At 35.5% G+C, this 22602-nt stretch overlaps 1 protein-coding gene across 5 annotated transcripts in view; it reads right to left on the bottom strand.

Moving 5' to 3' along the window:
• Positions 1 to 22602, bottom strand: part of LOC145692382 (fibroblast growth factor receptor 3-like) — a 186955-nt gene that overhangs the window by 59321 nt on the left and 105032 nt on the right. For 4 of the 5 annotated variants that reach the window (XM_081767684.1, XM_081767687.1, XM_081767693.1 and 1 more), the window contains one exon: positions 381 to 534. In XM_081767684.1, the coding sequence (XP_081623810.1) occupies positions 381 to 534 (154 nt within the window). The remainder of the gene's footprint in view (positions 1 to 380; positions 535 to 22602) is intronic. The other variant, XM_081767691.1, reaches the window with a different exon arrangement.

Below are 22602 nucleotides of genomic sequence, written 5' to 3' on the forward strand. Positions count from 1 at the left end.
TACCAGCTTGGACTCATTCATAAATGTGAGATTTTTGTGATTCTCTTTATTGGATTTACCAGAGTCATATTATTCGATTTATGATATCCCTTCCTACTCAAAAAGACACATGAAATTACTGTTGATACTGGTGACACCATTTTTATACTTCTGCTTCGCCCTCGTTCATTGTTTCAACTTGGTACTGCCATCTGCTGGTTAGCTCTCGAACCATTCTCTCAGCGGTTTTGCTCAATAAGTATCAAATAATATAAAAAAGCTGAGACATCATGATCTTTCAGGACTATACTCTTCATTAATAAAAGAACTGTCGATAAAGATTTAAAATATATAACGAAAGTAAATTTATTTATATCACTATCATTACTTATTTTTCTTACCTTTTCCTATTAAACCGTAATCTTGGTGGCGTAGACTTCAACACGTGGCCGTTTTTGTACCAAATCACAGCCAAAGGTTGTGACTCGGGTCGGTTAACACAGATGAATTTGAAACTATTCCCAATTTCTACTTCATGGATATCTTGGTCCTCTGCTGAAATTAAAGCAAATAACAAATGTATTTAGATAACACTTTCAAGACATTTACATACTTTCAGTTCAGAAATAAATATTGGTATATTTCAATATAATAACTAGCGCAGCTATTTTTTAGCTTCTTTCCTAGCTCACAGCATATGATATACTCTTACAGCTGAAGGCTTTTTATTATATTGGATGACATTTTGGTAATGCTCAATTATGCAAAAAATTAGTACAATTTTGTTTTGGAATTGGTAAACGGGAAATAAGAGCAAAAATAGGAATGACAAAAGAAATATTTAGGAGGAAGAAAGACTTATTTTGTTGGTCATTGAACAAATGATTATGAAAATTACTAAAGAATTTTTTCGTGTGAATTTGTTATAGTACTGTTTACAGGAGACACTTGGACATTACGAAAGAGTGATCAGAAAATAGCAGGAAACACTCGAAATCGGCGCACGAACGGAACGGAGAAAATTAGATGGAAAAAAAAGAAAGAAATATTGGCAAAAACTGGAGGGAAAATAGTACTGGTGATAGTGTAAAAAAGAAAGAAGAAGAAGAAGAAGAAGAAAAGAAACCGTTATGAACATTATTATTATTATTATTATTATTATTATTATTATTATTATTATTATTATTATTATTATTATTATTATTATTATTATTATTATTATTATTATTATTATTATTATTAATACTTGAAGTTTCATTAGGGATCCAATAACAGAAGACACGGTAGAAAGCGGAAAAAAAAAAGGAGTGGAAGATTGCAGTTGATGGTGGTATTTCTTATGTGAAGACGAAGATGTACTCTGTTGACCATAGTGCAGCAAAATTATAGAACAACAGTCATCATGATACTGATGATAATGGTTACAAATATTTGTTAGCGCTTTAAACTAATTTTGGTTCATTGACAAACAATTGAACAATTCTAAAAAAAAAGAAAGAAAAGAAAAGAAAGAAAGAAAAAGAAAAAGGTTGGGCTATTGCATAATCTTTCTGCCTAGGCAAACACTCTGGCACCAAGAAACATATTAACCAAAGTTCAGTAAAAGATAGTTGTGTCTTACAGCATTCATTACTTATAATCAGAAATAAAATGTTTCATAGTGGTATGGATAGGTCAAACGACGACATTTCTTAGAGTACCTCCAGCCAGCCAAGAACGTACACAAGAGGTGGATCATGGAGCTTCGGACCTCCCTCTCTCCAAAATTCAATTTTTCCGTAAATTTAGTCTAATTTCAGGAGAAATTTTACAAATTTTAATATTAAATTTGGACCCTCCAGAAAAGCTCTGGACCCTTCCCGAAATAAATTCCTGCGTACGTGTCTCCAGCAGTATTTGTTTCCGATGGATTCCAAAGAAACGTGCTACATATAGAACGCAGAGTGGTTGTGTTTTGTATTGACCTTGTATAAACCTTACAATAAACGGGAGAACTATAATTTTTTTTTACATTTCTGATACACGAGAAACTTTATAGAGACAACCCCGATTAAGGGTTAAAAAAGGTAAGGAAACGTGTTCCATTAAAATAAATGAAATGTGTTTTCCTTACTGTTTGAACTGAAAATCTAATTATTGTAACTATTGGGATGAAATCACCAGAAGTGACGAAATTATTACCTGTTTCATCAATTGAAAAAAATAACGAATTTCTATTCACCGATTCCATCAAAAAGTTCAAAAGTTCCATCGTGAATAAACAGAAGCATGTTTGCCTTTTGTTAAGAGCCCGGGTTCGTTTCCGAGTAGAGGTTAACGTCTCATGTACCTTTGGCGCTGAAAGAGGACGTAGATTCCAAATAAATAAACAAACAAACAAAGCCGACTGTATCAAAAACAATTATGGTGAACAAACACCACATGGTGAATTTTCTCAAGCTTCTCTCGTTTCCTTCACACTTTCTTCATTCCACCATTTCATTCATTATCATCATCACCATCATCTCCCTTAGCCTCGGAACAAAGTGTGGGACATTAAACTAAAAAAAAAAAAAGAAAAAAGGAAATTTTAAGCACTTATCGGCCTAATATACACTTTTTTGGTAAAATGAGAAAAGTTTACACTTCAGAAATGCGGTACATTCAGTAGGAAGGAACAAATAACAATGAAATATGTGAAAGTAAAATCAGTAAATTCATGGAGGGACCCTTCTGTTGCAAATAAAACAGAATGTCATTTGATGCAATTATTTCCATTGTGATGTATTCCCATGAGCAATGTGTCATAGAAATTAAACTATTCTAGAATAAACAATTTACATTTTAAGAAGACTATTGATATATATATATATATATATATAATCTAAAAGTGTGTACAATGTTCGAAAATACCGTATATCTGTATAGTATGCAGCTTGACGTCAACAGAAAAGTCGATGGTAAAAAGTCGAGAGAACAACTCGTCAGTTATCCGTGTTCATCTTTGGAAGTTTGTAGAGCTTCCCCTCGGATGGAAAGGGGGCCATGTGGTTGCCAGATCTATCGCTTGCTTACTGGAAACTCTCCATCTCTATGTCCTAAAGGAAGGAAATCACTCGGCCCGTCTTCACCTGCCAACCATATGACACAACGCTACTGCAGCAAACAGTGGGAGCTTTTCCAGACCCAAACACTCTAGGTATGCGTATACATAAGATAACGGTTTATCTCGATCTACCCGAAGTTGCGTTGCGTCCAGTGGAAAATGTACAGTCTCCATTTCACATTATAAGACACCATATACGCTGCTGAAGGCAGAGGTTATGCAAGAAAATAACGTTAACAGAACAGGCAGTTCCTGCTGTTCATCATCATCTTACCTTCCACTTGTCTTTAATAATTTTAATAATGTATTTTGGTTTTTTTTTTTTTTTTGTATTATAAATAATATATCTAGGTACTTACGAATAATACAGAAATTTTGCAATTAACTCTTTTCGGCGGAAATTGGATAATCATCATTATCATATTCATGAATATTCTGTCATTAATCTTGGGTTGCCTGCTGCAAATGGAGAAGCTTCCATGTATCCGAGCGAATGTCTCTTAAAATAGGAATTACCTGCTTTAATGGTGTTAAGTACTTACGGTTTCTTTGATCTTTAGTCCATTGAACTTCCCCGCGAGACGAGACGAGAAATAAGGTTTTCTGGTCTCGAAAGTTTTGTGGAACGCATTCTGTCGCATTCTAAAACTTTTTTCTCTCAATTTTCTCTAGAAATAATTTTATTACAATCCCTCCACGTCACGAGTGGTCCACGAAGGCTGTGATACAACAACAATACTTATTATTGGAGTGTATTGTGTAATGACTTACACCATATAAGTAGCTTAAACGTCCGTAAAATGATAAAGAGTTTCGTACGATCACTTTATCAATTTATAGTTTTACACTATGCATTATGTTACACTAAAAGTGTTTGAGATCAAAGGCTTGGATGAACTAGTGTTACCTACGAGACTTGTGAAAGTTGTCGTCGCGTCTCGATCTTGAAAACGAGACGAGAATTGTCATGTTCGTCATCTCGTAGTCAGTGTCAGCAGTGGCGGATCCAGGATATGATCAAGGGAGGGACTAAACAATAGTTTGCCGCTTTAGTGTAAAACAGGATTGAAGTCCATTTTATCCAGTGTATACCTGAGTGTCAAGGGGAGCTATAGCCTCCCCTTGGATCCGCGCCTGAGTGTAAAATTTAGGGTTTTAGTCTCGTGGGTTAGGATCGATTTGCCCCCCCTATCGACGGTTTGCTCCCTCGCAAAAAATGTGACACTTCAAATTGGGTATGTATGTTTCAAAACCTAATATTTTACGAGAAAAACGATTTTTTTTTAAAAAAAAATCAATACTTAAATTTAACTATAGAAGAGATATTTTCAATAGGTGGCTCAAAGAGATGAAGTAGACGACAAAATATTTACCTGGTTTATTTTTTCCATTTATTCAAAATACAGATCGAGTGGTCTACCGGGTAAATATCCATTTCTTTTCCTTAGTAATATTTTGATACTCAATTAAAATACACCGACAAATTGATATTCTTGCAGTTCAAAATATTACTAGTTTACTAATGTTTTTCAATCTTAAAAGAATAAATAAATACAGAAGTTTTGCTTTGCGAAATATGATGCTTCAATAAATAAATAAATAAATAAATAAATAAAAGGTACAGGTCACCGCACTAAATTTTCTCACTCTAATTCTTAAAACTAAATCAGATCATGCTGCAATTACTAATAAAATATTTTCTTGTTAAATCTATATATATAAAAGAGAACGTACAAATCCTTTGTTAGCTCATCACGCTAATACGGCTGAACCAATTTCTTTCATTTTTGGGGGGTTATTAAGATTTGGACCCTAGATGGTTTTTATCATATCACTTTAATTTTCAATTACCAGTGTCTTGAGATAATTGACCATTCAAGTGTCCATAACGTAGAAATCCTTTGTTAGCTCATCATAGCTAAATCTAACCGTATTTATATGCAACCCACATGACCGTGTCACTCGGCGGGTTAACATAAATGACAGGCGATATAATGTTAACATTTACTGCAATCTTCTATGGTTTTTATCATATCACTTGAAAGCGAAAAAGTAAAAATTATCTAAGTAACAAAGTTTATTGCGTTCCGGGGTGACCCCAGCGAAGCGGGGTGAACGCTGCTAGTACCGTGTTGCCACGTTTGGCCTAATCCTCGTTTCGCCTAACCAATTATCTGACACTTTCACGATAGATAAATGATAAGATTTGTGTCCGCCATTTTAGGCGAAATAAGGATCCTCGTTTGGCCTAATCCTCGTTTTGCCTAAAACGATGGACTATAAAAAAATCGCGGAAATAAAACTGGAGGGAAGTTACAAGAGAAAATTCCCTAGAAGTATTAAGAAATGCAAAATATATAGTTTCAGCAATAACTAACTAACTCTACGGCCTATGGAACCCGGAGGTTCAATGCCGCGTTCAGAAAAGCTCTCCACTGACTTCTATCCTTAGCTAACTGCATCCAGTTTCTACTTTGTATTCCAATCTTTGCGAGATCCATCCTAATATTGTCCTCCCATCTGCGCCTAGGTCTTCCTAATGGTCGTTTTCTGGTTGGTCTTCTAGTTAAGACTTTGAAAGCGTTCCTACTTTCTTCCATCCTAGCTACATGACCTGCCCACCCGAGGCTCCTAAATTTGGTGATCCTAAGAATGTTTAGTAAACCGTATAAATTATGTAGTTTCTCAACGGACTACAAGAGCCATTGAGAGAGCAAGGAGCCGAGCCTGTGGACATCAGTCTTGATCATCGAGAAGTGTCAGCTTTTGATCTCATACATCGAAATGAGGATATTTCTATCAATATCCTAATCACCTTCCCTCACCCAGTCTCTCTCTTCTAAGAAATCCTTCTGCGAATTCACTTCTAGATAATTATGCCTTTCCTTCAGAGGATAGCCGTCCGATCTTAGTACCTGTCTAGAGCTAGAATCCCCATTTCTTTCTTCTGACGGCTAGCGTGTAAGAGGTGTTTTTTTTTCGATTTTTCCTCCCTCTTACTCACCCTTTTCAGTATGAAATCCTCAGCAAAACCCACAATAAAATATCTTCTACATCCACATAAGAACGAAACAAACAGAAATGTAAAATACATATTCCGGTTTATACTCACGCAAACTATATTTCCTTTCAGAAATTGATTAGCAGTAAGTATTATTTAACAATATCAGATATTTGAAAACAAACTACAAACTAAAACACTCATGTTTAAACGAAATTAGTAACAGGAAATAAACTACGTGTAACTTATTAGTTTTCTCTCATCTCAAATATAGCCACTATACACACTGTGAAAGCATTAAATTTAAATGAGAGGTATATCTAATAAGCTGTCCTCAAAATGAAAAGGAAAAATAACCTAACACAACTCTCAAAGCATTTTCTAAATTACAAATTAGTTATGGCTAAATCAAATATTTCTCAGTTGTTCATATAGTAGGGAACATTCTTTCGAAATTTCCCTCCAGTTTTATTTCCGCGATTTTTCTTATAGTCCATCGTTTTAGGCAAAACGAGGATTAGGCCAAACGAGGATCCTTATTTCGCCTAAAATGGCGGACACAAATCTTATCATTTATCTGTCATAAAAGTGTCAGATAATTGGTTAGGCGAAACGAGGATTAGGCCAAACGATGCAAGATCGCTAGTACATAATAAATTCTAAATACATAATAAATTTTCGGAAAACTTAACCGAAAGAAAACTCATCCTCATACTGATTTTTCCATAAGAAATAACTTATGCCACATGTTAGAGTTATTAATATAATATTTGTTTATAAAATAATGCAAATTCGCAGTTTACAAATGTCAAAAAAAAAAAAAAAAAACACTCGAAGAGTGGATATTTTCATAGACGTGATATATGCAATATTATAAGAACAATAATGAAATATTTATTTATGACATACTAGCATATATTACCCGCTTCGCTGGGTTGAAATGAAAATTTAAATGCACAACTCCATATCTCATGTGTTTAATACCCGTGAAATATGCTTGCAGTAAATGTTAACATTATATCGCCTGTCATTTATGTTAACCCGCCGAGTGACACGGTCATGCGGGTTGCATATAAATACGTTTATTTTTATACCTATGATGAACTAATAACAAAGGATTTGTACGTATGGACACTTGAATGGTCAATTATCTCAAGACACTGGTAATTAAAAATTAAAGTGATATGATAAAAACCATCTAGGGTCCAAATCCTAATAACCCCCCAAAAATAAAAGAAATTGGTTCAGCCGTATTAGCGTGATGAGGGAACAAAGGATTTGTACGTTCTCTTTTATAATATAGATTATAAAATACGAACATAATCGCCTGTGTCATTTTTGAGAAGTAGTCCGAAAATAAACTCATCCCCAAGAGAAAACTGCCTCTTGTGATTATTATTGTAAGGAATAATTTACACAATGTTATAAGGTTCCTAATGAAATATTTATTTATGAAATATGAACAAAATCGCTTTTTTTTTTTTTTTTTTTTTTTTTGAGAAACTGTCCGAAAAACACCACTAATAAACTAATCCTCGTAACTTTTTTCAAGACAAATGAGCTATCCCGTATTATCATGTTATTAAAGATATATTAATTTATGAAATATGAAGAAAATCACCTCAGTCATTTTTGAGAAAGTTGTCTGAAGGAACTCACCCTCAAGAAAAAACTACCCCCGTCGTATACCTTTTCACGACTAATGAATTATGCCATATTATCAGGTTATTAAAGAAATAGCCTAGTTATTAATGAAATACGAAGAAAATCACCTGAGTCGTTTTAAAGAAAATAATCCAAAGGAAAACTCACCTCCAAGAATAAACTACACCAAGAATAAACTACTCAGAGGAATGACATATTACAGTATGGGGTTGTTTCTAGAAAATTGATTTATTAAATACTAGCAAAGTCCCCGTTCTTCGCACGGGGGAAAATACGTTTAATTTTGGATATAAAGAACACCAAAACTGTCACTAATCAACTTAGGGACCTCAAAAACTATGAATTGGGGGAACATAATGATATGTCAAATTTCCTAACTTTTTAGTAAACTGGAAAAATAGGTTCAACATTCTCGTGCAATTCAATGCTATGAAACATACCAAATCTCCTTTGCCATCTGCAAGTAGATTTCCAAAATTAAACCGCCTACATAGTGTTCTGTGGTTCTATCCCAACCCATTTCACTAATAATACAATTTCAGCTTTAGTAGTACCAGGGGCGGATCCAGGAAGAACTTCTGGGGGGGGGGCGATGGGTTATAATACTGCTACTTAGAGCTACTTTTAAGAGCTCCAAACTCTTGGATGGAAGAAAGTTTCCTCTTCTGGAGGAGCGATTGCCCCGATGGCCACAAATGGATCCGCCCCTGAGTGGTACTGACCATTACATTGACTCGAGCCGCTCATATCTGTGATAACTTCGATCATAGGCGTACTTATGGGAAATTCCTACACACCCTAATAAAAGTTTGATTTTTTCTAATTGTTATGCAATCTACAACTGCGTTATTTGCATTTTTTCAGTTGACTGAAACATTTTATCTGATTTTTAATGCACTTAAAACTCTATAAAATGAGCACGTGAGAGGATGGGTAAGCTTTAATTACCTTGTGCACATCTATATGAAAAGTTCTGTTTTAGTTGCCATGTGCACACACATATGAAAAGTTCTGCTTTAATTGTATTGTCCTCACCCATATAAAAAGTTCTGTTCGAACTACCTTCGTGCACACCTACGTATATGGAAAGTTCTGATTTCGCCTATACCTTTCAGTCTATAGTGAAACTAAGATCAAATAAAAAATCAAAGTGCTGTATAAATACTTTATATGGCTATTTTTCTTTCGTTTGCGTTGCACGAAACATGGCTCTTTATTTACATACACAATCTTTTTTTTTTTTTTTTGTATTATTACGCAATAATGTATAGCCCAGCTGATGCATACATCACACACACGTTCATGTATATAAACCTCTTGTCTCTGGCTCTCAGGATCCTACACAAGCATCCTCTTCTCATGTGTTCTGCAGAGTAGAAAACGAAGCAGTTGATCCCAGGAACTTTAGAAATGGAAGGAAAGCTCTTCTCTCTCCCTCGCACGTGGCCATTTCTAGGAAATTTTACCCTACTTTCTCAAGCGGATCGTAACGACAAGCAGCTTTCAAGTTTTTCGTACAGTGCAGATGAACTCGAAACGTGAGTGGCTGGCTACCTCATCTTCCGGAAGCTTAAATGTCACACACAAAACTCAGAAGGAAAGGGCAGAAGCATGCAAAGATGAAGATGAAGACTAAAGTATTAAACCAAGCCACGAGTGGAAACCAAAGTTAACTAAAGAATCAAGTTTTTTGGACTTGGCCCAAAAACAATTACGCATATTCTGAAGTGAAAAAAGTAAAAAAAGAAACAACGATGGAACAATTCTTGATGTATTCAGTAGCCTTCTTGTTTATTTTCTGAGCTGAACATTTTAATGAAGCTACGTAGTACATCTTTCTTGTTTCAACAACGAGCGAAATGCACTACTTATCCATCATCAAGTAGCAATATCTTTTGTTTAAGAAAACAACAGAACCTTTGTTTAAGTTCCGCTTAAGTCGACAATGAGGTAGAAAGTGGCAAGGTGATTAGCGAGCTACAGGGAACAATGCTAACAAACATTCTTCGAGCTATTAGATAATCTTCACTCCAAAAATATAGCATATCTTCTATAGCCAGGCCTTCCATTGTGATTTTGTTCCTAGTATACTTAGTTAATTAATGAACTCAATTCATAGTTTTTCCTGGAAGCGGGGGTGTCCTGGCACTTGGTTGAAATATTTTCTGTATCTCCTTATAGCCTACTAAATGCAGCCTTCTTTTACTTCAAAATTGCGCAGGTAGCCTAATTAGTATAAAAGACTTACAATCCGAATCCCACATGTAGTGTGTGAACACATTACTTTCCACTAAATCAAAGAATCGACGAATCATCTATTCTTTCCACTAAACCAAAGAATCATCCAAAATTATTTCCAGACGAAACATCAATATGCATGAAAATGAAATGAAATCTTTGAGTTTTACGTCCCACGGTTATGCCGGTTAGGCTAAAGGAGACGGTGATGATGAGTAATGAATGAAATGGTGGAATGAATAAAGTGGGAGGAAACGGGAGAGCCCCGAGAAAACCCACGCACACGGTGTTTGTCCACCATGAAGTTCACTTGGCGGGGGCTGGGATCGAACCCGGGACTCCAAGGACCAGAGGTGAACGCTCTACCACTGAGCCACCGCGGCCCCGAAACATCAATATGCATTAATAATAATAATAATAATAATAATAATAATAATAATAATAATAATAATAATAATAATAATAATAATAATAATAATAACTTTTTAAAGTTCTAAACTATGATGTAAAGCAAAACCTGTTTAAGATTTAGCCACTTCTCTAATTTCTCCACGAACTCAATTTGGTTAAATATTTATAGAACTACCTAGGCATTTATATAAGGGAAGTTCCCCAAAGAGTACGCACTTAGTCTTTAAACACGTAACGAAGAAGAGGGAAACCACCCAGAGTGATAATTTCTATCACAAATCTTTATTCATTCCTTAAGGTCAAAATTGGAGGCAAATATAAAGATAGTGACGCAATAGTTACAACAATAGACGCATTGTTATAAAACAATGCAGTTGCGCACTCTTGAAGGACTATGCCTCTAAGAGTACGCAATGTGTCCTCCAAGAGTACGCATTTGCTATGTGAAAATAATACTATTACAAGGCAGCAAACGAAGTTGATATTACACAATTCAAAGAAAATTATGACAGAAATACGAAAAGAGGTACAAAGTTTTTTGGTATTGCGAGAAATTGATATAAATTATGTTACAAATATAAGTGTAACATCAAAAGTATTCAAATTCTTGATAATGAGGGAAACCAAAAGATAGCCTACAATTAACCTAGGCCTAGATTACAAAATAAAATTGAAAACTGCAATTACAATTACAATTACAAAATAAAATTGAAAACTGCCAAATTATACCAAAGTATAATTGACACTGCTTTCAAACTAAACAGAAACTTACATGCGCAAATAAAACAAATACAACATTAAAATAAAATTATGCATCTAAAATCTGACATTTTATGATCATTAGCAGCTGTCACTCTTAAAAACCCCGAGGCCCTCATAATTCGAACAGGCCTCCTGCCACCACTTCCTGCAGGCATGACACTGCACCTAAACCTCGATGATGGGTTGCGTGTACTGCTCATCACATCCAGGGCAGAAGTAATTCTCGGATGAAGATCGTGGTTGGTCTGAAGAAGCACGATATCTTCCCTCAGTCTTGGCATCAACTTAATCGTTAGGCCTATTCCTCGTGCAAGTTGCTTCTGTGGATGCTTCAAGTTTGTTTTTAAACGGTGGAAACGTCATAATATCAGACTTCTTCCCTGCTCTGTACACCTGAGTGTTTAGGAAGAGGCAGACATGCTGACGATGTACTGCTACTGGTTCATTTGGAACATCTGATGTTGCACCATTCTCTTCGCTGTCAGCAGAGCACAGTTGTTGATCGATCAGTGCCGAAAGATTGAAGTCTACTTCGCTCAAGACGTCAGGATTAAAAGAATGAATCCCTGTAGCTTACACGAACTCCAAGCTTTCTCAATTGTTGCAATCCATTCGTATGCAATGTGGATGATGCCGGAAATGTCCCTTTGTGTTATTCTTCCTACGGGTGATCAATGGTTGTTGACCATCCATTTGTCACATTCAGCTGCAAAGGCAGTCTTCAGAGGTCCAAACCCCTTGACAAGGGGCTGTAGCATGTGGCTTGCATGCGGAGGAAGAGAAAGAAAGGTAATGTAATTATCCCTGCAATACAGCACTGCTTCCAAAGTGCAGTGTGTGGTGTGGTTATCAAGAACGAGCAACACTTCATCATTCTGAGTTGGCTTCACGAGGTGAGGGAAATGTTTCAACCAATCCGAAAAACGTTCGCTGGTTATGTATCCAAAATCTGAGACCAGAGGTAAAGTTCCTTCAGGTCCATCTTCATACAACACTATTTTCATTCTATTTCTGAGAAATATGATGGCTGGAGACACGTAAATTCCAGTTGGAGACATGTAACAGAGAACAGTAATCGTCTGTCCCCTCTAACTAGACAACTTTACCCACATGCCTTTTACCGATTGGCGAAAGTACTTTTGGAATTTTATTTGGGAAAGTTAAAATTCCATTTTCATCCATATTAAACATTCTATGAGAGAGAAATTGTTTGTCTTGTAACACTGCCTGAAAGTTGCTGAAGAATATCGTGTATTGAGTTTTGTTGAAGTCAATTATTTTTCCATGGCTGCATTTCTCCGGTGAGCGCAATGTTATTATTCCTTTTGCAAAATGCTTATATCCAATACTTTCCGGCTTTCTTCTTCTCTCTCTTGAAGTTGTATTGATCTCATTTCTCTCTGCATAGTCGAACGCAAAGTCCATCAATTGTTGGCATGTGATACCGTAAAGCATAGAATCAAGGTCCCTTACGTACTAAGCCAATTCTTGTTCTTGCAGAGGGCTGAATGTTGGCTTTATCTGTCGCACGGACGCTGGGACAGTTTCTGGGAAAAAAAAATTAAAAAAGAAACTGTAGCTAAACAAAAACCATTAAAAAATCATTGCAGTATGTTAGTTGACTCTTTTCCGAGGTTAGTTCGCATGCAGTAGGTTCAAATTTGTTATTTTCTGATCCTGAAAGTAATCATACCTACTTTTCTGAGATTTTGTCCTACTTCATTCACTTCAGGAATAGCGTAATTTCACATTGCTATAATGTAAATCATTGGTGATTTCACATTAGTATTACTTCAGTGAGCCATGTAAATAGCCAGCGACTCACATCATACCTAGGCCTACCTACTTTCTCGGGCTATGCGAATCAACAGCGATGCACACTGCTATTGTTCATATTAGAGAAACCTATTCATTTTGCCTCAAAGTAACCCCGCAGTGTCAGAATTGGAAAAGAATCTGACAAGGTGTTCTTCTCTGATAGTCAAATTGAATTGTCTACACAGTCCTCCAAAAGTACGGCATCATCGGTCCCCAAGAGTGCGCGCGTACTCTTGAAGGAAAGAAAATGCGTATTCTTAGAGGAATCGCACTCATTTTACAAATCTATCGCAAGTGTGCAGTAATTTCCAGATATGATGGTATTATCTGCCTTATGCCGAAACTTGATTGTGACACCTAATATTTGATACTAAGTTTAGAAACAGAATATATCTGTATTCAACTACACACACTAATTAGTGGGAACTCAATTATTACACTGGAAGTGTCAAAAATATTTACTTACTCACAAAACATAGGGCACAGATGCTGGCAGCAGACAACTTGCGTACAACTACCTTTCATACAACGACGCTTCTGCAGGTATACAAACAAACATCGTACAGCGTTGCCAGATCTGGCAAATTGTTGAGCGTACTCTTAGAGGCCGCGCGCTCTTAGAGGAACTTCCCTTACTCTATCTCGAGTGTTCTACCCGAAAGTAAGCTATACTAGGCGAAGATATCACTTGTCCTAAAGCGTGTCGCATCGTTTCGCCTACCCAACTATCGTATACAATTTACGGAGAAATGATAAGGTTTTGATTTGGCTAATCCTCGTTACGTCTAAAATTGCGGACAACAACAAAAAATCACGGGTATAAAACTGGAAGGAAATTACAAAAGAAAATTCCTTATGTTTAGAATTGTATATTGATCACAGTGTCCACCGGTCAATATTTTTAATTTCGTGGAAAATTTAATGTTTGTCAATGAGCTAAACGAAAAAGCTATTAGTTTTTTTTCTTTCTTTCTTTCTTGGAAATGAAACCTACTGTTATTTCCCATAACAATCACTTAATTACTACCATCGGTGGCCACACCATAGTATAGTATAGTAGGTGCAGCTTCTCCCCCTATTAACTCCGGCCTTCATTTTTCCTACAATTCATTCAGTTTTGGATATCTATTCTTTTCTTTATTTGGCTCATGTTGCTTTCTGTTAAAAAGTAGATTTCTATCAACATCAATATTGAAGGTGTCATTGAAGAATTTAAGAGACCTCATCCCGGCGAAATTAAAATCCCGCTAGTTTTACAGTAATTATGTGATATCTTCAAATAGATAAAAGATAATCGAAATGTGGAACAAGAGCGCCCTAGACAATATCATTTTACATGAAATACCGTTATCACGACTCAATTATCTGCTTTCGATTTCGAGCCATTTTGAAATCGGCATTTATTTTCGCGTTTCTAAACGGCTGAAAACGGAAAGCCACTAGGTGACTTGTGATAACGGTACCTCACGCAAAATAATATTGTCAAGGGCGCTCTTGTTCCACATTTCAATTATCTTTTTTCTATTTAAATATATCACATAATTACTGTAAAATTAGCGGTATTTTAATTTCGCCGGGTGTACTTAAGTAGTTTATGTTGTGAAATATGTACTCTTACTACTTAAATTTTCTCAGATATTTCCTTGATTACACTCATAGTTTACAACTAATTATGTGTATCTATGTATGGAGTTCTTTTAAAACACGTATATGCATAAACATACTGTATACATTCATATTACGCACATGCAGCATTTTTTTCTGTGTCTAATTCATCCCCAACCTTCGTCCAAAATTCTGTGTCCGTTACGGATGGCTACCTCAATTAACAACATCACATATTTAGTTTTAACATTACAGAGAATCTTAAATAGAAGAACGTCCCCGTTTGACTGAAAACTAATTGAAAGCTGACTTTCCTATGGTGAGGATTAATATAATTGGGAACTGATCACTTCTCATTGTCTAAAAGACCAGGAAAACGCAATTTTGAGAAAAATGTAATTTCTAATGATTTTTGCATTTTTTTTAAATGGCCGTCATTTTAGTTAAAGTGAAGATTAAGCAAAACAAGAATCCTTATTTCGCCTACACTATACTGGTGGACACAAATCTTGTAATTTGTGTCGGTTGTATGAGACAGTTGGTTAGGCGAAATGAAGGTTAAATCATGCAAGATTGTCCAAAGGTACCTTGTCCTGTTCTATCTCTACCTCTGACAGCTGAGAGGTATATGCAATAAAGGTGTCCCGTCATTTAGGGCAACTTTATTGTACGAAGGGGAAAGAATGGGACAGCATTCATAATAGTACTTCAGTACCAAATATGTCATGTCTCAAATACCAGTAGTGCGTGATTTCCAAGACAGGTGGTTAACAGTTCATGTGATAGTATACTTGCATTCACAACAACAAATGTAAGTACTTCCAAACCGCTTGTCATATTTAATAAAGATTGTTGTTTTTCATGTGAATTGTGGTAATAAATGTAGAATTGAAATAGGGTAGTCACTCGGGTACAGTTTTTCCTTTTCTTAATGTCCAGTTGGCTATATTTGTTGTCCGTACTAAGGATGGGCAAGTAAACCAGAAACCAGTTTCTAGAAAAAACAGCATTTCAGTTTTTCCCCAAACCGGTTCACGTTTTCTCCTCGGCTTCAGTTTTAAAACCGAAACAGATATTTGGAAAGCTGAACAGTTGTTGAAAAACCGGTTTTGAGTGTTCAAAAACCGGTTTTGGTATTTCTAAAACCTATTAACCAGTTTTGTGCCCATCACTGCTCCACACATTATAAGAAGCTGTCTGCTCACCGAACTCTCAAGAAACTTCACGTGCTGCGTAATGGAAATCGAATTTGTACAAGTAAACGAAATAACATACAATATTACACAATTATATTATATATTTCGTAACAAACCTAACACCTAGCTGACTGAACACGAGACTATCCCGTTTGGAACATAAACCACTATTCTTTCCATAAAGAAAAGAGATTTGTCACATTTTGGATATGGCACAACAAGCCAATGCCGCTACACCTGCTGTTTGTTACCTTCATGACCGACGGGAATGGATCCATTGAGAATCTTGTTGGAATTTTTGGCTTTTTCCCAGCGCTTCGCTGCGACAAACAAATGCATCCAGATACACGAGTAGAGATAAGAAAAGCACGAGATAACATGCTTCATAGACCTTTGATGTATGTAAATCTCAGACACAGACCAAGAATATTTTCCATGTTAATTAATAATCTCACTTAATAAAAATTGACTTTTTTCAGAAATTATCTGCCATCATGTTTAAGTATTCTTCAATTATATTCGGAACCAAAAAAAAAAAAAAAAAGTTTATTTGGAAGTGTCCTTTGGTCCATGTGTGCATTTGCTTTTCTGTCTTTACAAACGTTTAAAAAAATTCATTTAAATGCAAGTACGCCTTCGTAACACGATTACGACTATTCAAATGTTCACTAAAGGTTTTTAAAAACGGTTTTCTTTTCTTTTGTTCAATACTCCAGACGACTGTTCGTCTGTATGTTGGTCATGTAACAAATTATCTATCTGCCTTTCATTTGGACATGCGAGAGATTTTTTTTTTTCTATTTTAGACCTTTAATATACTCCTAAGTACTAAAATACCTACGGATTTCTGGATATAAAATACAAACTAATTCGATTTTCCAGAACATTGGTGAAATCATTTAATTAAAGGAAAACCATCTACTACAGTACACTGACCAGCCAGAACATTAGAACTATCAGCCACTGTTTGAACGAAGTCATTGGGCTGATATAAAAGCCACAATGCATAATCCCGCCCGCTACACGGTGCGTTTCAATTAGAAGAAATTTCAGCAAATGTAAATGGGTGATTCAGTGTCTTTGTAAATGGAAATATCGATGAAAATATTGTTGAAATCTCTGTAACAAGCACTATATATACACACCTAGATTGAAAAGTTAAAGGATGATGACAGAACCTGTTCACAAATGTCCTAAACATGGCAGTATAACTTGTGACAAATGGTTGCTTCATTGAGAATGACATGACAGCGACAATAACAAGATACACATTGAGTTTCACAAAGTGATTACACTATATCTGATTCATCAGAAACGATTTGTCAATACCAATCTCAAGAGTGCACTTCCGAAAAGCGCTAAGAATGTCTGACAGCAATTTTCTAATGTCGGGAAAACAAGGAAGATGCACTTTTCGCAAGGGGAACACGGCTAAATTTTGCAGAGTGTAAAAGAGATCACATCAAAACTGCTTTCCTTTGTATCATAGGAAAACACAGTGAAAGATAATGACATGTGCAAAAAATAAAGTTTGTTTTGCGTTTTATTGTTTTGCACTATTGTTTATACTGGGTTTTCAGTTTATTACAGAATTAAAATAATGTCGTAATATTTTAATTCAATAAAGGAAAAGTAAAATTTATTTACTTTGTAAATGTAATGAGGATCTATATACACAAATTTTTCGAAAATGAACTGCATAGCGTGTCAGAATTCAAACAAATTTACTTATCACATATTTCTGTACATTATCAATACGACTGTAAAATTACTACGCAGTTATAAATAAATAAAATAGGCATACTGATACTGAAAACAGTTTTCAAATCCAATATAAAATATACTGTAACAGCCCAATGTTCCATTAATGTAACATGCTTAAAACATACTTTCCGAGTTAGTGTTGAAGTTATATTTCAGATATGGTCAAATACATGTTCAAATGAGTGACATATCCAAATCTCAACTTAAAATAATAGGAAGAAGATAAATCAGTCATTAAAAGATTAAAAACAGTTACTTGCAGGTGCATTGCTTGTATATTATTATTTTTAATAACTATAAAACTGAAATTAATTCAAAACAACACACAAGAGGCTCACCAGAATACAAGCTACTTCGGCCACTTTGTATTCAACTCAAGACAAGAATAATTTATAGTCCATGTTTAACTTAAATCTTAATACAAGAGCAATAAAATTCTTAAGGAAATATACTTTTCTTGTTGCTTATATTAACTAATACATTTTAGTGAGTACCATAAAAGCGAAAAAAGTATCACTTTTCATGACAAATAGGCCCCATAATTTACATAGTTTATATGCTTACTTTTCTGGTTCACTGTTGTGGGTTAAAACAGTTCGTGCAATTCTTTTATATTTTCCCTCAGCGCAGTATTCTCACTATTGGGCCTTGCATTATGTTGTGGCCCTGCAAGGGGATACTAAACTTTTATTGTTCAGTAAATTCAACAACTTTTTTTAAGCACTTTTCCTTAGAATTCACGTACTTTGAAAAAAAAAAAATGTTTGCTATAGCTTGAATTTATGCCTACTTCCGCCCAGTTAACAGAGTCTTAAAACAAACGTGGTAAAATATTTTTACCTGGCAAAGATAACTTGATTTATTTAAATGTACCCGCTACGTTATACAAGATTCTTTGTATTCAACAGTTAGTCCTTTATTTTATTAGTTTATAGCAGATTTTGCCACCAGATGCCTCTACTTCCGCTAGCCTCTGTTCTAGTAATGGAAACATTGCTCTGTTTAGATTGGGAATCACAGAAGAGCCTTCTTTATGAGAGTCAAGATAAACACCACAGGTTCTACATCTGCCATTAAAAAAAAAAAAAAAAAAAATCCTTTCTGAGTTCATTTTCTCACACGACTCTATTAGATCATAAAGGGAATCCACGTTTAGGCCAAAACAATTCTTTCCCCGTATTTCTCATCAGTTCAGTGCAGAAGGAACTGCAGGTGTTTTGCTAACTTTATAATGCGTAGTAACGTTTTATTCACCGAGTTTGCCAGCACCATAATAAATAAATATAAAAGCAGTGAAGTGCTTGGACGAAATCTCCCAAATTTATTAGGCCTACCTCTCCTCTCTCTATATATATAAAGTGGCCGGAGTTGGTTGTGATAAAACTAAGAGAGCTTATTTTGAAGACTAACATTTATTCATTTTCAAAATTATCATTATCATGTAATTAAAGTTCAATTGTGTCATTTTCAATGAAAAATTATATACTCTTTCTCTCTCTGTCTCTAACACACACATACACAAACACAAACACAAAATCTCATGGGCGCAACCTGTGCCCTAAAACCCGACTGCGAGCATTCAGTAAAGTAGGATACTCAGCAACGTCCAGGTAATATTGCTATAGATAGAAATCTGAAATTTCGACAGAAAACACTTTTTATTAGGAAGGCAAGAAAGAAGAAAGGTTTACTATATTAAAGCGAGAGTTCGCTTGATTTAGACGTATGAAATTTGGTATATACGAGGGCTATTTTTAAAGTAAGGTCCGATTGTCAGTAGAAACAAAACTAGCAAACATAATGCCATACTTCTGTTGATTATTTCATCTTTACACATTAAGCTACTTTTCTACATAGTTACCATATTTGTTTGAACATTTATCATAGCGTTCGACAAGGTTTTGTATGCCCACTTCGTAAAAATCACCTGGCTGTGACCGAAGCGAACCTTCAAATTACATATGGATTTGTAAAGGGATCACTCAGTGTGTTGTTACACTGTTTGTCTTGAATTCCTTGTTTTCAATTCAAAACAGCTGCAATATGCTAGGGCGCAATAAATGATATTCATTGGTCAAATAAAACTCCTTGGAACCTGTTATTGGTTTTTAAAAAATCTATCAAGTGTTACACGTAAACAATTGAAACATTATATTTCTGTACTGCAAGGCTCATGTTGCCATAACTTCGAATGAGGTAGTTGACACTGTATCTAAAAGAGCAATCGACTTGGGACAGAGTTCTTATATTAAGTTACCGTATTATAACTTCAAAGATATCGTCAAGGAATCTATAACATAAAATTATGCAATGGAAAACTAGAAGTAGAACAAAATCAGGTAAAAGTTATTGGAAAATTATAGTAATACTAATGATACAAATATGTGGAAGATTATCTCGAATTGGTCTAGGTCCAAAATATATTGTCTTGTATAGATTGATGCTTAATATAGGATTTCTTCCCAGTCAAGTTAAATTTCATACATAAGAAGAAAACAGATATGTGTTGGTGCGATGAAGTTAGTTCCTTAAATCATCTTATATTCGCATGCAAATTACTTGACAAGAAAAGAACAGAATTTATGAAAACGTGTAATTATAATATATATGAATATATTGCCAGTGAATATCAAATATAACATCCTCGGTGTTCTCATACCACATATTACATGTTACAAACAACAGATGTTTCCATTATGTTGATAACACTTCCATTTTTCCAAGCCCCAGGGAGACCTCACACGTGACAATAATAGAACTTTCATCAAGAAGGGTATAGGTTTTTCTATATTTGTTAAAAACTGAAATGTTAGAAGGAATAATTATTGATAAATTTCTTTTATTATAAGGAACGAAGAACAGAACTATACAGTAAATAGAAAGTGTTCTTTCGCGAAAAAAGTAAATGAAATAATTTCTTTGTTGAAGTTTAGCGTCCCTTTTCAGCACCAAAGCTACACGAGACGTGGACCTACAGTTAAGATATAATCCGAATCACTGTAATGTATTCAATGTTCTCAATGATCGGGAATTGAACCCGGGACCACACGCACCAAAGATGCACGTAAGCCAATAAACCAGTAAGGAAGGCAACAAATAAATGGAATAAAAATAACTGTCTAAACGCTGGAGATTATACGCAAATTTAGCAGTCGTACACATATTTTCTCCATTCCAATAGCTTCCTTGCGTTACTAAAAGAAAATGATGGAATCTGTCTAAAACATACAACATGCATCAAATACGTGCAATCGCATCTTTGTTCAGTGCATAGCCTACCATTGTTACCAGCGCCACTGTCTTTGGTATTCACTTTACGAACTAAATGTCCTTCGATAAAGTATGAGTGAAAGAAGTTAATCTGACACCTTGCGCCATCAGTTAGCAAGATTGTTAACTTACTCTACGTGCTGTATAACGTTTCTATCTTCCGATTTACAAAATCACTGTACAGAGAATTCACTTATCCTTTTTTTTTATGTAATGGAACTCAATTTAATTACAACTTTGCCTTACTTATACAATTTCAGCTTGTCCTTTAACAAATATTTGTATTTAAAGCACTTAGAATGACGTAACTTCTAAAGTAAATCTAAATAAAAAAAGGATGACCAGATACGATTTACTAGTAGATCCGAGTCAGAACACTTCGAAGGCAAAAATGGGTTAATATTTTCGCCCAACAATCAGAAAATTCAGGGTTGAAATCCTATGATTCTGTATAAATACTGTACTCCTTTCAAGACATCATTATCATCTTCCAATACTTTCAACGTGAGATTGGACTTCTAGCTGCATCTACAACACTGTCAATACATAAATTGACTCTTTTATTAGTCTGGCTAGCCATCCGGACGTAGGTGCAACGCAACCAACAAAGCACAATCTCTGATTTATTTTTGAATATTGGACTAGTCAATACACACAGTACAATTAGATATGAAATTTATTGATAGAATAAGGGAACCAATGATCATAGTAATAAATGAAATGGTGGAATGAAGAAAGTGAGAAAAGACGAGAGAGCCTCGAGAAAATCTACGCACACGGTGTTTAGGATTTAGGATTTAGATTTCTGGGCTTTCGACATCTATGGCCATTTAACCCGTCACGTATGAGGAATTACGTCCCTCGGCGAGCACACTATCCGGGGAAAGGAAAGGAAGAAAGGATTGGGGAAGGAAGGAAGCGGCCTGGGATCTATATGTTGGTACCACCCCGGCATTTGCCTGGTGTAAATGAGGAAAACCCAGGGAGACCTCATTCAGGATGGCTGATGTGAAAAAGCTTTTACACATTTTCGATCGAGTGCCTCCACCGGGAATCGAACTTGAGTCCGCTAGCACAGAAGGGCCACCACACGGTGTTTGCCCGGCATAAAGCCCACTTGGCGCGAGCTGGAATCGAACTAAACGGCGTGACAAACATCTTGGCATCTGAAGGCGGCGCTACATATTCCCTTTAAATACTGCTAACAAATGAGAGGCCAGCGATGTTGCCACGTTTATTTTGTACACATCCACGTCTATCTCCTGCCAGCTGATCGCGCTGTAATTTGTCTGCTTAGTCATAGCCACACCCTTTACTACTTGGCAACGCCGCGCCAGAGCTTGTGTTTTATTCGTTTAGCTGAAATGCCAAGATGTTTGTCACAGGCTTTAGGAACTCCAAGCACCGAGAGCCACCGCGGCCCTGTATTTATATCTTTAGTCACCAGTGATACTATATAGGGCAAAATTTACAGTTTAAAGTGGGATCTGAAGTTCGATTACCGGTAGGAGAGATTTTAAAAAAAAAAAAATGACCGAATTTGAATTCCACCCTAAACTGTAGGTGAGCGTCTCATATAGCCTTGATGCTAAAAGAGGACGTTAAACTTCAATAAATAAACGAACAAATGAAGAATTAATATGATGAGAGCGTAAGGTTTCCAAACGTTCCCTTTCCCGGGAGAAGTCCCTGAGTTTACAAATTGTTTTGATGTACTATTTTCGTAATATAAAGACAAATTACACCGTGTATATGGGTTTCTCGTTTCCTCCCACTTCCTTCTTTTCATCATTATCACTCCATCTCAT

This window comes from Thermobia domestica, chromosome 1 (assembly GCF_964235325.1).
Source record: "Thermobia domestica chromosome 1, izTheDome1.hap1.1, whole genome shotgun sequence".
NCBI classification, from domain to species: domain Eukaryota; kingdom Metazoa; phylum Arthropoda; class Insecta; order Zygentoma; family Lepismatidae; genus Thermobia; species Thermobia domestica.